Source organism: Phalaenopsis equestris, unplaced genomic scaffold (genome assembly GCF_001263595.1).
Source record: "Phalaenopsis equestris unplaced genomic scaffold, ASM126359v1 Scaffold000223, whole genome shotgun sequence".
Classification (NCBI taxonomy): domain Eukaryota; kingdom Viridiplantae; phylum Streptophyta; class Magnoliopsida; order Asparagales; family Orchidaceae; genus Phalaenopsis; species Phalaenopsis equestris.
In genome coordinates, this window is record NW_018164665.1 from 844,049 (window position 1) to 859,322 (window position 15,274).

General features: G+C 34.2%; 1 protein-coding gene across 1 annotated transcript in view; it reads right to left on the reverse strand.

Moving 5' to 3' along the window:
- Window positions 1–1,020: 1,020 nt before the first annotated feature.
- The window catches only part of LOC110023193 (NADH dehydrogenase [ubiquinone] 1 alpha subcomplex subunit 8-A-like), a 19,270-nt gene continuing 5,016 nt past the window's right edge, over window positions 1,021–15,274 (reverse strand). The window contains exon 3 of the mRNA XM_020722475.1: window positions 1,021–1,252. Within this exon, the coding sequence (XP_020578134.1) occupies window positions 1,117–1,252 (136 nt within the window). The 3' untranslated portion in view covers window positions 1,021–1,116. The remainder of the gene's footprint in view (window positions 1,253–15,274) is intronic.

The following is a 15,274-nucleotide window of genomic DNA, read 5'->3' on the forward strand; positions in this document are numbered from 1 at the left end:
AACACAGCCGCACATTGCGGCTGTGATCGGATAGCGCATGCAGCTCTGCGTGCGCTCTCCGCACGCAATAATCGCTCATATCTGAGATAGCATGTTTTTAAAAGTGCTACATGAAACACGTGACACCCACTTTGCTTAAAACGTTGTGAAACATTAAAATTAATTTACAATTTTTTTTAATTCTTAGATTTTTAATTATTACAACAAATTATTAGAAATTACTCTAAATGTTTAAATGTTTAATTTACAAGTTCAACCCCAATATTTACCTTTTAAGTTAAATACTACATTTTTTTTTTTTAGTATTTTATATGAACTTTTAAATCATATTTTATATTTTATAATTATTAATGTGTCTATTTATATATTAATACTTTTATATAACTTATTAACATTCTGATTAATAAAAGCACCACTTCGCTCTACACTTTATGCATTGAAGCAAAAATAAAATCTGGTGCATCTTATTTATTGCGCTTTGCGCTCTGATAACATTGTGTTAGATATGTAAATATATAAAAAAATATGTGTGATGTATGTAAATGCCCCATAACATAAATATTCACAGCTGAGTAAATGAAGTTCTTCTAATCAATAAATTCATAAGAATCATAGAAATGTAAAGTGTATTTGAAATATAAGCTCAGTAGTAGTCAAGAGCTTGAAGATTCATTCAAGTACTTCTCTGGTTATTAATGTAGTATATAATAATCCATTGGAACAAACTTACTCAAGATAATGGGCAAGCCATCTCAAAAGATTTACATACACACCGCTCAATTCCTGTTTATTTACATATCTAACACTTAAAATTTGACATTTACATTCATTACACTAGAACCTATGTAAGAGAAGTGGTATTAGACTTTTAAACGCGAGTGATTGTGATATTTTTGATGTGATATTAAGGATTCAAGTGTTATAGAAATGTAAATATATAAGTGGTATTCGTGTAAATGCACCATAACAAAAATATCCACAGATAGCAGTAAATTCACAAGAATCATACAGATATAAAAAGTAATTGAAATATAAGCTTTAGAGGCAGTCAGCGGTTTGAAGATTCAAATACTTCACAGGTTATTAATGTAAATATAATTATTGATTGGAAGAGGCTTACTCGGACAATGGGCAAGCCATCTCAAAGGCTTCCTGCTCTTTGCGACAGAATTCGAACTCGTTGGTGTGGTAGTACAAGCACCCTGCATAAGCATCCATCTCCTTCGGGCATGTCTGATGAAGAGATTTGAGCCTGAAATTGGCAGAAGTTTGTAAGTTGATGAGTTCGCAGATTTTTACAGAGACAAACAATGGTGGGATAAAAAATTTGCAGAGCTGTTGAGAATCATGGAAGATGTATTATCAGTATTTTATTATTCCCCAAAATCATTCCGCTGCATGAAAAAAAAAGAAAGAAGGGGTATTTACATACATACAGCCCAATTCAAATGTATTTATATATGTTAACACCTAAAATTTTTACATTTATACCTACTATATTTTTCAAATCACATCAGACATACCACTATTTTAACTTGGGGGAAACTTACATACATGCCACCAAATTTTTATGTATTTACATATCTAGCACCTAAACTTTTTTTTTTTTTTAATAGTTCTACTATTCAGATCTTTCATGTCACATGAAATAAAAAACACCATTTTAACTTCAAAAAATGAAATGCAACTTTCCGTGGATGGTTAAGGTGATGTGTATGTAAACATTGAAGTATAAGTGTTGATATGTAAATATATAAAAATTTCTATGTATTTACATATCTAGCACATTAACTACAATTTTGACATATATTGTTAATAATAATAAAACGTTTCATTTTTACCATCGCATTAGTTAAAAAAAAAAGTTTAGGAGACTTCAAAAAAAAATCAAGGGTGGAAAGTCTATAAGACCTGATGATATCTCAATTGAAGTGTAGAAATATTTAGGAGATTTGGGAGTTTCTTGGCTTACTAAACCCTTTAATACTATTTTAAAAACTAAAAAGATGTCTGAGAGGTGGAAGAAGAGTATTTTGGTCCCCATTTTTAAGAATAAAGGGGATGCACAAGAGTGTGCAAATTATAGAGGAATTACGTTGATGTGTCATACTTTAAAATTATGGGAGAGGGTAATTGAACATAGGCTAAGACGTATTACAAAGATTTCTCATAATCAATTTGGATTTATGTCGGGCAGGTCTACTATGGAAGCTATACATTTATTGAGAAGTTTGATGGAGAAGTTCAAATATAATGAGGACCTACATTTGATTTTTATTAATTCAGAAAAAGCCTAGGATAAGCTTGAAAAGATATCCTTTGGAGAGTTCTTGAGAAGAAATGTATTGATGACTTATATTAAGTCATTAAACATATGTATACTAGAGTTGTTACTTGTGTTCGAACAGAAGGAGGATTGATTAAATATTTTCCTATTTCTGATGGATTACATCAGGGATCGACTTTAAACCCATATCTTTTTGCTTTAGTTATAGATGGTCTTACTGGACATTTAAAGGAGGATGTACCTTGGTGTATGTTTTTTGCTGATGATATCCTTCTCGTATATAAGCCAAGAGATAAAGCCCAGGGAAAACTTGAATTATGGACGTCTACATTGGAGTCTAAAGGCTTTCATTTGAGTAGAACTAAAACTGAATACATGGAATGTAATTTTAGTAATAGTAGCCCTAATGACAGAAGTGTAACTTTGGGTGATCAAATTATTAAAAGGTGTGAACGATTTAGATATATGGGGTCTATTGTTCAATGCGATGGTGAGATAGATGGGGATGTTATTAGTAGAATTCAAGTTGGTTGGTTGGAGTGGAGGAATGCTTCAGGCTTTTTGTGTAATAGAAAAGTACCGCTTAACTGAAAGGAAAATTTTATAAGATGGTAATGAGATCTGCAATACTCTATGGTGCGGAATGTTGGCCTTTAAAAGAGGAGCATAATACTAAGTCAAGTGTTGCCGAAATGAGAATGATTAGGCGGATGAGTGGTTTTACACTTCAAGACAAAATGTGAAATGAATATAGTCGTGATATGGTTGGTGTAGCTCCAATGAAGGACAAAATTAGAGAGACTCGTCTTAGATTGTTTGGTATTGGTCACATTAAACGCCGATCATCTGATGATCTGATTAGGAGAACATATGTTTTAGATTCGAATTATGATGTTTTAGATTCGACTTACACGTTAAGAAAGACAGAAGTAGACCTAAGAAGACTTGGGCTTATTGTATAAAAAATGATCTTTATTTATTAGATTTAAATGAAAATATGACACTAAATAGAACTCAATGGAGAAAAATGATTCATGTAGCCGACCACACTTAGTCGTAGTCGGATTAAGGCTTTGTTTTCGTTGTATGTCGTCTTACCTATACATGAAAAAAATATATTTCACTTGTTTCTAAAATTAAAAGGAAGATTTACATACGCACCACTCAAATCCTAAGCTAAAATATGTTGCTTGTGATGCTTTCAATGAGAGAAGAAAAGCATGCAGATTTTCATCAAACCACCTTGGACAAATTAAGCTTTTGATGCAAATCAGAAAAATCAAGAGAGATTTTGGGCTTCTTGCGAAATAATGTTAAATTATGTTGCATTTTTCAATTGCCCATTTCTTTTTCTTTATAAAGAGAAAGCAATGTCTTATTTAGGACAAGATAAATTATGATTGTAACACTCCACAAGCAGTCATAGTAAAATATGTAGCATCAATAAGAAGTAGTCATCCATCAATTGGGTGAACCGGTTAAAATTTATTGTTTGGTCTGCTCGTTCTCTTTTTTATTACAACAACAACAAAACCTTTATCCAACTAAGTGGGGTCGGCTACATGAATCCTTTTTCTCCATTGCATCCTATTTAGTGTCATATTTTCATTTAATTCTAATAAATTAAGATTATTTTTTATACAACAAGCCCAAGTCTTCGTAGGTTTACGTCTGCCTTTATTAACACAAGTCGAATCTAAAACAACTACTATTCTAATCGGATCATTAGATGGCCGACATTTAATGTGACCAAACCATCTAAGATGACTCTCTCTAATTTTGTCTTTCACATGAGCAAGACCAACCCTATCATGAATATATTCGTTCCTTTTTTATTGTTTTATATTATTCTTCCTCACTTTGTGTTCATATAGATTTCAGCTATTTTCCAACAAATAAATAATTCAAGAGACATCATAAGAAGATGTCTCATCCGCAATCAATATATTTTTGGAATCCGCCAAAACCATTAGCAATGGGCACAATCTCATCATTCAAAATAGCATCATCAACAAACTGTAGAAAAATATCTGGCAAGGGATTGGATGTGGTCCTGTGGATTCACCAAAAGGGTGGAAAAGATGAATCTTAAAAACTCTTGAAACAAAATAAAATTAAATGCATTGAAAATGACAAAATACCAAAATCTCTTTTATATGTGCAAGTTCCAAAGGGCTGTAAACTTTTAAATGGCATTACCTTTCTTACAATTGATTTGTTACATAGTCCTGATAGAAATTTTGAATTTAAACGTATTATGATTTATGACTTTATCATTAGGGTCCAAACTCCATATACCTCTCATTCAAATTGGCAAAAAGCTCATATTTATTATAATAAAAGCCAATTTCCTATAAAAATCCTCATGCAAACATGCAAATTTGTCTAAATAATATGAGGCAAATAATGAAATATTATATTGTTAACATATGTATTGATGGTAAATAATAATGACATAAAACTAAATCCTAAAAAAACAAAATGATAATGAATATACCAGCAAAAAAACTACACAATTAAGATATTCCTACATGGGCATCAACCTATTTAAGAAAAAACTAAATGGCTAAAAAATTAACTGTAATATATTATGCACCTTTAAAATTGATTATATATAAGATTTTCTTTTAGGACATTTTTTAATTAACAAACTCCATGAAACATAGATACCACTGAGCTCTCCTTATAACATTCATTTGAATTTGCATGCCACAAAACTATAAACAAAACGCAAAGTCAAAAACAATATGATCATACAACACATAGAATTAATTTCAATAAAAAAAAATCATCCAAATTTGCATTTGATTCATCAAACACATCAAATATGATAGGTTCATCTTCATATGTGGAAATAGACTAATTCCTATAAGAAATTCAAATTTGATCCTATGTTCAATTTTGTTACAGATTCAACTTATGTTTCTTGATCAAGCATAACTTTAGGTGCATAAATACAGTCTAATATATGTGCAGATTTAAATTCGACATCTTCATACTGTAACTATAAATTATTTTCCTCAATTAAAATATGTGCAACAAAATATTCATGAGCTATAGTTTCTTCGATAAAATCATATTTAATCGTTGCATTGGTGTATTTTTATAGGGTCTAGCAAATATGTTACTAAGTTTGTTTTAGGAATTGACATAGATGAGACACTCCTAATAGGAGAGAAGCTGTAATGTTCCTTAATATTCAAAAGTTATTTATAAAACTTTATGTAATGTTCTTGATCAATTATAGTATAGTTCATTGCAGATTTCTCACTGTAGACTTTGGTCAAACAAATAATCTTATAACATAATTAAAAGGAAAATAATGCTGGACTAAAAGACCTATTACTCAAACACATTATATTTATCTTGCTTAGAATCCTTAGATTGATCATGTAGTTGATTTAGGCTCAGATTGAGCAGCTTATCCAAAAACGTAGTTGATTTTTTACACTAAAAGCACAAAAAGGATCGAACCCTGCGGCCCGCATTTCCAGATAAGCGGCTTATCTGGATGAGCACAAGCAGCCTCAAACACACTTCGAGTTGATTTTTAAAAGTTTGTTGGTATTATATCAGTCCATAATGGCCTAATGTCAGTACTACGCCAAAATGAGTAAGCATGGCCCATTAGTTTTGATTTGGCATATTTAAGGCTTTGAGAACCGCATATTACATTCATCAATAAAATCTTCTAAAGTATAGATCAGTATAAGATTTTTCTAAGATCATACCACGCATCGAATTTAGAAATATAACCTTGAACCTCATAATAACTGCAATCTCTTTGTCTAAAATCACAACTTACTATAATAATTTAATTATCTTACGTTCGTATTGACCCAATTAATAGCCTACATTTTGTAATCATGTGCTCTGAAACCAATTTGATGAGGAACAACCTAGAGTTAAGACGTCCAAAGATACATAGAATTCACACATAGGAATTTAAAATTCGCACATCATAAATGACTAAATCAGTAAAACTTATCATAAAGCATGCTTGAAGTTACATAAAATTGAAACTTGAAAAAACAAAAATTTACTCAATAACAGTTATAAGATTCTCTGTCCCAAAATATTTATTTACAAACTCCTCGTCTCTAAATTGGTAGGTATAATTAGCACACAGAAACCTTCAAGTTCATAAATCAATCTAATTCAAAAATTAGGAATTTTAAACAGCCACAGAAAGCCAAAAATAGGAACTACACCCTGCAGTCCTAAAAAAAGCATCCAACGGAAGCAATCACAATCCCATAGAACAATTATAATAATAAAACCAGAAAAATAGTTATGAATGACGAAAATGTAGCAGAAATAGCTAGAGTTCAAGAAAGATAAACAAAGACAAATAGTCCTGTACCTAGTTATTTTTAACAAAGTTTGATTCAAGGAATCATAATCACATCCTAAACACCAAGACCCACACTAGAATCTTTAACACAGCGAAAAGAGAATATCATTGATTTTGCTAATTTATTTTGGGGCATTTATATACATACCACCCAATTCCTATGTATTTACATATCTAACACCTAAAATTTACTTTTTACATTTATACCACCCAAATCTTTCATATCACATACAAATTTCCACTATCTAAACTTATAAAAAAGTGAAGTATACATTTTCATGCATAGACAAGAAGGTATGTATGTAAAAATTGAAGTTTAGGTGTTAGAAGTGTAAATAGATAGGAATTGAATGGCATGAGTGCAAATCTTCCATTTATTTTTAGCACATGTATATCACGCAGAAGATGGATGCTTCTCTCACAGCTTTGGATATTTAAGTCACACTTTGAAATCTCTTCTTGCACAGCAGGAACAATAACAGTTTAGCTATTACCACGAAAAATGAAGAAATGTATCAACTGCATTGTATCAGCTTACTGCTTCCTCCACTCAATATTTCGAATAAAATATGCCATAGTTCAATGAACAAGCTAAAATTTATTGACAACGAATTCATATAACTTTTTCCTTTCTGATTTATAAAAGTTTATAAAAACATAAACATCATCTCTCTCAAAAAACAATTACTCCATCAAACTTTCATCATTTTCAAACTTCAATCCTCAAGATATAGAGACAATGGCTTTCGAGGAATAGAAATGGAAATTAAAACTTCTAAATCAAAATATAAGATACCAGTAGACGCATGATCAAATGACTTTTTCAATATTGACGTCCACATTAACTACTGGACAATATGGATGGAGTTGAGCATGGAAACCTATTTCTCTCTCTTCCTTGTTTAGAATGTTTAGAATAATAATTTCAGCAACAATACAAATTTCAATACCGTGCTACCGCTACTTCAGATAATTACAAAAATATTTATCTTTATCGTTCTTGAAGATCATTTCAAACATTAACTAAATAATAATGATATAGTTCGCATGACCATTAATAACCTGTCATTCGTAATGACTAGGATGATTTGGAGAAAAACTTGCGGATGTTTAATGTTGGCATTAGATAAAATCTTTCAAAAGTATCCCAAACAACACAAAATCGAATGTTTAACGTTTGCATTAAATAAAATGTTTCAAACGTATCCCAAGCAACACAAAATAAACAGATTGTAGGTAATGTCTGATAATCATATTTATGATCCGGTTAACCTGGGCTAGAGAATCAAAATACACTCAACTCTTTGCTGAAAAACTGTAAATAAAGTTAGAAATGTTTATTCAGTACCCTTATTTTGTGGAAATCATAAATGCCATGTTTCTAAGACCAAAATTACAACCAAATTGTAAAAAGGGTCATCCAAAGCAGAAAAATCACAATTCCATCTGCTTTGTCATATCTATTCTTTGACCAGAGCCAGAAGCATGCTTAGTTGAAGGTCCTCATTCCCCCTTTTTCAAGCTTACCGCATTTGAGCTGAGGACAAGAGTTTCACCAATGTGTATCTTTTTGGGTGTAGAAAAGGAGACCCAAATCTCAGCTTAAACTCCGCTGCTATTAAGGCTCCTAGTGTGATGCGGGAGCTCCCCATTCAGGAATTCCGCGATCCAGGATTGCAGAATCCAGTGGAACTGCGGAATCATATGATTTGGGTCGTCTGAAATAAGCCATAAAAGGCAAAAAATTTCATTGAATTGGGCAACGGGACGGAATCTGCTCGGTTTTGAGCTTCTAGCGATCGAGCTGTTTACTAGTTTTGCGGTATAGCGGTTCCTAGATCTCCAGATTCTGAGGTCTCGGATTGTGGAATGTCCGGATTAGGAACTTCAGTGTCATTCTTCACGGTTAGGAGGAGCTTCATCTTCTTCTCGGAAAGCATCTGGAATCGATCTGACATCATCATAACAAAATCACTACCTTTCTAGTTTGAGTCAATTCCACTACAAAATCTCCGCTCACAAAATTACTACATTTTCTAGTTTGAGTCAACTCCACTACAAAATCTCCGCTCACGCTCATCCCAGACAACTATGAAACACGCACATCATTCCAAAATTTATCCTGATAGAATAAATAATCATTCTTTTTTAGCACACCCATAGATGGGACTACACGTAGATTTTTCACAAACCAGGCCTCAAACAATTAAATAGGCAAGCTATTTCTCGACTTTCTAATACCCAGTGGGTGTATCTGATAATTAAGTATGTTTAGAGGAACCGAACATAAAGTGAAATCTATGACATATACCGGTCTCAGTGGCAATCACCCGGTAGGTAAAGTCTTAGTCAAGACATCCAAAAACTCCCTCAACATGGAGTAATATTTGCGTACGCAGAGTTGCGTACATTTTAAGCCGAGCGGAAGGTACAGCTATATTACACTTAGGTTATACCCCCCTTGTAATTCTTCATGTAACCTAAGTGTAACCTAGTTGTACCCTCCAAAAGACTTAAAATGTACGCAACTCTGCGTACGGTTTCCGTACGTAAATATTTCTCATCAACATGGGCTACTCTTTTTCTAGTATTGGCTCTTCGAACTCACTATCTTGTAGGACAACCAATATCAATTTTACTAAAGTCTCTCCTCTCATGAACTCAACTTAAATGACTAACCTCTCTCCCTCGGCTGGAAGCTGATATTCCCTTCAAACGTCATCATTTTTTTTCTGCGCCACTATTCAATTTTTCAACTATTCCCTATTCAGTGAAAGAAACATCCTACTATTTCAACAATCAAACTTAATGTGCCCAAAATTATTACACTTGAAGCACTTCTTGGTTTAGACAAATTTGGGCGTAAATGATGCGAGACCTTTCCCGCTGGATCGTGAAATTCCAAGTGGATAGCACAATCGATCCCGCGACAGTAAGGTTTTGCAGGATCGCGTGCAGGCAACGATTGCGAGAGGGAACATAGAGCTGATTTTTGCCTTTTTTTTTTACTTTTCTTTTATGATTTTTTTTTCTTTTTACTTTTCTTTTATGATCTTTTTTTCGATATCTCTATTTCTAATTAGGTTATTTTTCATCATAGAGCCTTTATATATTTTCTATGCCTGTTGTTGTTAGAGCTAGCTATTGTGAACGTCCATTATGGAGATTTTATATATGTTTAATGCTTGTTGTTTTAGGAGCTAGCTATTGTGATTGTCCATTATAAAGCTTTTATATATGTTCTATGCTTGTTGTTTTGGGAGCTAGCTATTGTGATTATGTTGGTTGGAGATTGTAATATTTGTTTTTTTTATTTTAAGAAGTATTGCATAATCTTTCTTTTGCAAGTGGTGTAACTGTAGCTTGTGCAGAAGCAAGTGGTGAATCTCCTCATCATCCGTACATTAGAGCTATATTTGTTGTTTTCAACCGGGATAGATGTCAGACAATGCTTATCCCCGTCCAAACATTGTCGAACTCACATATTATCATTTCCTTGTCATTCCACAACTACCTCCTTGCTAAATCTTCTTCCAAAACATCCTCTAGGAGTCCTAGAACAATGTCATCTGATATCAAAGTCAAGTTAACCCTAAATTTTTAGGGATTTATATCTTACCCCAGATCCAAAATTCTTAAAAAAAAAACCCTAACTTAATATGCCTTTAAAAAAATCATCATACTCAAAGTATTCCTACCACAATTTCTAGCCCAAACCATAAATTTTTAAATTCCAACATTTTTATCTCCTTCAAAAATCTACCTCGATACCTACCACCAAACCTAAGTCTCTGACCAACTATTGATTCGTAAACCTAAGTCTCTGACCAGAACTGAGATAGCAGTGGATCTATCTAAGATCGAAGTTATGGTTGATTGGCCCTTACCAAGGAATTTGAAGGAGTTGAGAGGATTCTTGGGACTCACAACCTACTATTGGCAGTTCGTGAGAGGATATAACATGATAGTATGGTCGTTAACAGAGCAGTTGAGGAAAGACAATTCCAAATGGGGGGAGCAATAACACAGGCCTTTGAACATTTGAAGAAGGTCATGACTAACATACCAGTATTAGCACTTCCGGATTTCAGTAAGCCATTTGTGGTGGAGATGGATGCATTAAGGTACTGATTGGAAGCAGTGCTCATGCAGGATCAACAGCCGATTGCTTACTTCAGTCAGGTTCTTACGGCCAGACCGAAGCTAAAGTCAGTATATGAACAAGAATTAATGGCAATTATCTTGGTCATTCAGAAGTGACAGCCCTACCTATTGGGATAACATTTTTTTGTCATGATAGATCAGAGGAGCTTAAAGTATCTTCTGGATCATCGAATGGTAACTGAGGAGCATCATAGATGGTTATCCAAGCTACTAGGATATGATTTCAAGATTCAGTATCGGTCAGAACTAGAAAACAAGGCAGTTGGCCGACTAACGAGAAAGGTGGATGAACCTCAATTGATGACTCTATCAGTACCCTTGGTCCTAGATTGGGAAACCTTAAGACAGGAAAGCAAAAGGAAAGACGAGTCGGGGAAGATAAGAGCCGAGTTATTACGAGATCCGAACAGTCATCCAGGATATGCATTGAGGGGACAGTTTCTATTCCGCCAGTGGCAATTTTTGCTACCCAAGTTGTCAACGTACATTCCAAAATTATTATAAGAGTTTCATTGCAGTGCGATCAGGGGACATCAGGGGTGCAGAAGACCTACAGTAGTCTGGCGGCGGAGCTTTATTGGGTAGGAATGCGCAGAGATGTAGAGGACATGGTAGCAAAATTTGATGTATACCGACGGCACAAGTACTTAAACACGGCACCAGGAGGGTTTCTACTGGAGGCTAAGCTCGTGTTCGACTCGTTTATATTTCGAACACAAAAAGCATGTTCGTGTTCGACTTGTTTGCTTAGTGAGCCGAACACAAGCTATTCACGAATAAAGAATCGATTTAAAAACTTTAATGACGTTGTTGTAGGATATTAAGGAATGAAGTAAAATTTAAATCTTATTATTTATACTAAAACATCATTTAAATATAATTTAATATATTTTTATTATTTTTTTAATTAATAATTTTAATTGATTATAAATCATTATAGCAATGTAGTTAATTAAAATTTTTAAAAATACTATTCATCAATATATACATAATCGATGAGTAGTATTTCGAATCAAAATGAGTTGAACGTGAATGAACAAATCTTTGTTCGTGCTCGGCTCGTTTATATAATGAGTTGAAAGTGTTCGTTCGACTCGTTAACTTAGCGAACGAATCGAACACGAGCATCTTAATGAGCCTAACACGAGCTGTTCGCGAACAACAAGCCATTTTAACAACTCTAATTTCTACAACCATTCGCATTATCGGGGAAGGTTTGGGAGGAAGTGACAACCCTAATTTCTATGGAATGAAATGTGCATCCATAGTCACTTTAAATCAAGTATAATAATGTTATAATCTCCAAGAAAAAACACTTATTTTATTAATTATAATAATGCCCCAAAAACACTTTAAATCAAGTATAAAAACCATAAAGATGTACAAAAATAGTGAGAAATTTTAGAATGGGTCATTTGTACCTATAACAATCATTGTAATAAATAATCGTCGGCACTAAAAAGTTGGGGGAGTTGCCCGTAACAAACTGTCGGTCACCGGAATCGAAATTTCGTTTCCCGCTTCAGAATGACTTTTAATTTACATATATATATAAGTTTTAAGAAAAATATGAATCAAACGGACCTCATAATCTTCACAGTTTAAATGAAAGAGCGTTCTATTTCAAATAATGTATTTATCCTAAGGGATAAACACAATACTTGAGGATGGGGCTCGATCAAATAAACTAAGATATATATGACGTCCGTTTGGTCTGTGAAACCATTGTATTTGCCGACAAATTTTCTTATTTAATATGAAAAATTAAATAGGGTTTATTTTAAGCTGGTTTCGGAAAAAACTTCGTATAGGGGCAAACCTTTATAGTTAATTACATCTTAGACAACCGTAGTTACCTAAGAATACTTTCGATAAAAATTAGAAAATATTATCTTCAAATAGGTCAAAAGAATAGGACTTTTCAACGAAATCGAACAAGGAGGTGTGAAAAATGAATGATTCAAGTTTAGAACATTTATTATAGAATCCAAAAGAAGAAGAACCAGGAGATGTCACAGATCCGAAGGAGAACCTCGGTGATTTCCAAGTCTATCATATGGTTTGACTTCAGTTTAGAGGAGAAATTATTCAAGTGTTTTATCTTGTCGATTTTATTTATTTAGAGCTTACACTTGTATGAAACGATCACACAAATAGCTTGGAAGATGTGAGAATTTAGTTCGTGACGGACGACAACCTCAGAATCCTAAAACGAGTTAGGGCTTAGATTGCACAGTAGAGTTGTACAAATACTTAAAAGAAAAGTTGAGGATTTATGTCGCACCACGTGAACAAACTCGAAATCTTATGGATTGTTGTTTAATTCTAAGGAATGAATGATTTAGCTGGGGAAGACATGTTCTGCTGTTGAAGATGGTTGTGCTGCCCACCGCGCTAGCTCCAAGTTCCTTGTCGTTACGAGTTTAAGTTTTTTAGGGTGTCAGGTTATGATGTCAAATCAAGCGGAATCCTATGGATTATTGTTTAATTTTAAGGAATGAATGATTTAGCTGGGGAAGACATGTTCTGCTGTTGAAGATGGTTGTGCTGCCCACCGCGCTAGCTCCAAGTTCCTTGTCGTTACGAGTTTAAGTTTTTTAGGGTGTCAGGTTATGATGTCAAATCAAGCGGAATCCTATGGATTATTGTTTAATTTTAAGGAATGAATGATTTAGCTGGGGAAGACATGTTCTGCTGTTGAAGATGGTCGTGCTGCCCACCGCGCTAGCTCCAAGTTCCCCAAGTTCCTTGTCGTGATTGTCGTGACGAGTTTAAGTTTTTTAAGGTGTCAGGTTATGATGTCAAATCAAGCGGCCCTATGGTTGTAGTTCTTTAAACATTCTAGGAGAACAGTTTGAAGTTGTACAGTGTATAGAATGGCAGTAGAGTATGTAGTACAGGACAAACAGTAGAGCATGCAATAAAGAGAACAGAACAACATGCGGTGTAAAGAAAAAGTAGACGGTACAGCAGAAAAGTGATTACAAGAAAGTAACATGTTGTAAACATAAAGCAAACATGCATACCTGGGAGATCCGTTGTTTCTTAGATGTAGCTGATGCAACAGGTACAAATAACAAAAATTGAGAAAACAGATTGAAATGTATTATATAAACGAGAGCAGGGAAGAAAAGAAACGTCACCCAGAAAACCCGGGAAAGAACGGTAAATGACCCACGGTGAAAAACTCGGGAAAAATCAGCGAATAATCCATGATGAAAAGCTCAAGAAAATCGACGGGTAATAATTCAAATAAAATCCTCAAAACCTCGGGAAAATCACGGAGAAAAGACCACAAGTGCTTTGTCCAAATATTTCAATAAAACTTATGAAAATGTCCGAAAAGTGGGGACCGCAAGCACTCGGATCGGGGTTAAGCTCAGATATATGTTTGCACTCGAGGGTCGTCGAAGGCTACTCGGTCACCCGAATGTATAAAGTCTGCACTCAACTAGAAGGGTGTCCTATCGAACCTAACTCAAGAGGGTATTCCTTAGCCCAAACAGGTAATCAACAGGTGAACAACCAATTTTTAAAATGTATTTAAAATATGTATTTAAAATTTATAAAATTTATATTTTTAGCATGCACATAGATTTTAAGCATACAAAAGTGGGTTATATCAATTTTTTTTGTAGCGAAAAATATATTTTTGTTTAGAAAAGGTGTATATGTTCTTGTCAAATTTATTTTTCATCAATTTTGAAAAGTGTAGTAGTCCACGAGTCGATCACGTTGTCGGGCGTAAGGTCACCAACAACCTATGAAGGTTCGGGTCAACCATCGCTAGTCTTATGTCGATGAATGATACTGTCATCCTACAGCTCACCAGGTTCCTGAATCGAATCATAATATGTTCATGAATCGGATCCCGATGTCATAGGATGACATATCATTCATATCATTCTGTTCTATCTCATTCTGTTCTATCTCCGGTGTGCCTTTGTTATCACCGCCCTAAGCCCCAAAACAAAACTGACCTACTTGCGATCTTGTTTGATGGTTTCACGTATAGCAAAAGGCTATATTTGGATATTTATGTATTGGATATAAGCATAAAAAAAATCGAACCAAGAAGCAATGAAAAAAAGAACAAAAATGGGGTGAGAGAGGAGGGACCGATCCACCGAAAACATCGAAAAGAACGAAGAATAAATCAACTCTCAAAACTTGTAACGAAAAGACCTAAAAAGATAGGTCCCGGGATCAATCGAAAGGAGGTCAGCAACTAAGGCTCTCGGCCAAGACAACCCAAAGGATCAAGAGGCTCGCAGCTAAGGCAGTAAACAGGGCCCAGAAAAGAGAGTAGGGGGTCACGGGTAAAGCCAGCAAAAGACACAAAATAGGCCCCCAACAAGCTCTCGGGTAAGAGCAGAAAAAGACACAAAATAGGCCCCCAACAAGCTCTCGAGTAAGAGCAGAAAGAAACACAAAACAGGCCCCCAACAAGCTCTCGGGTAAGAGCAGAC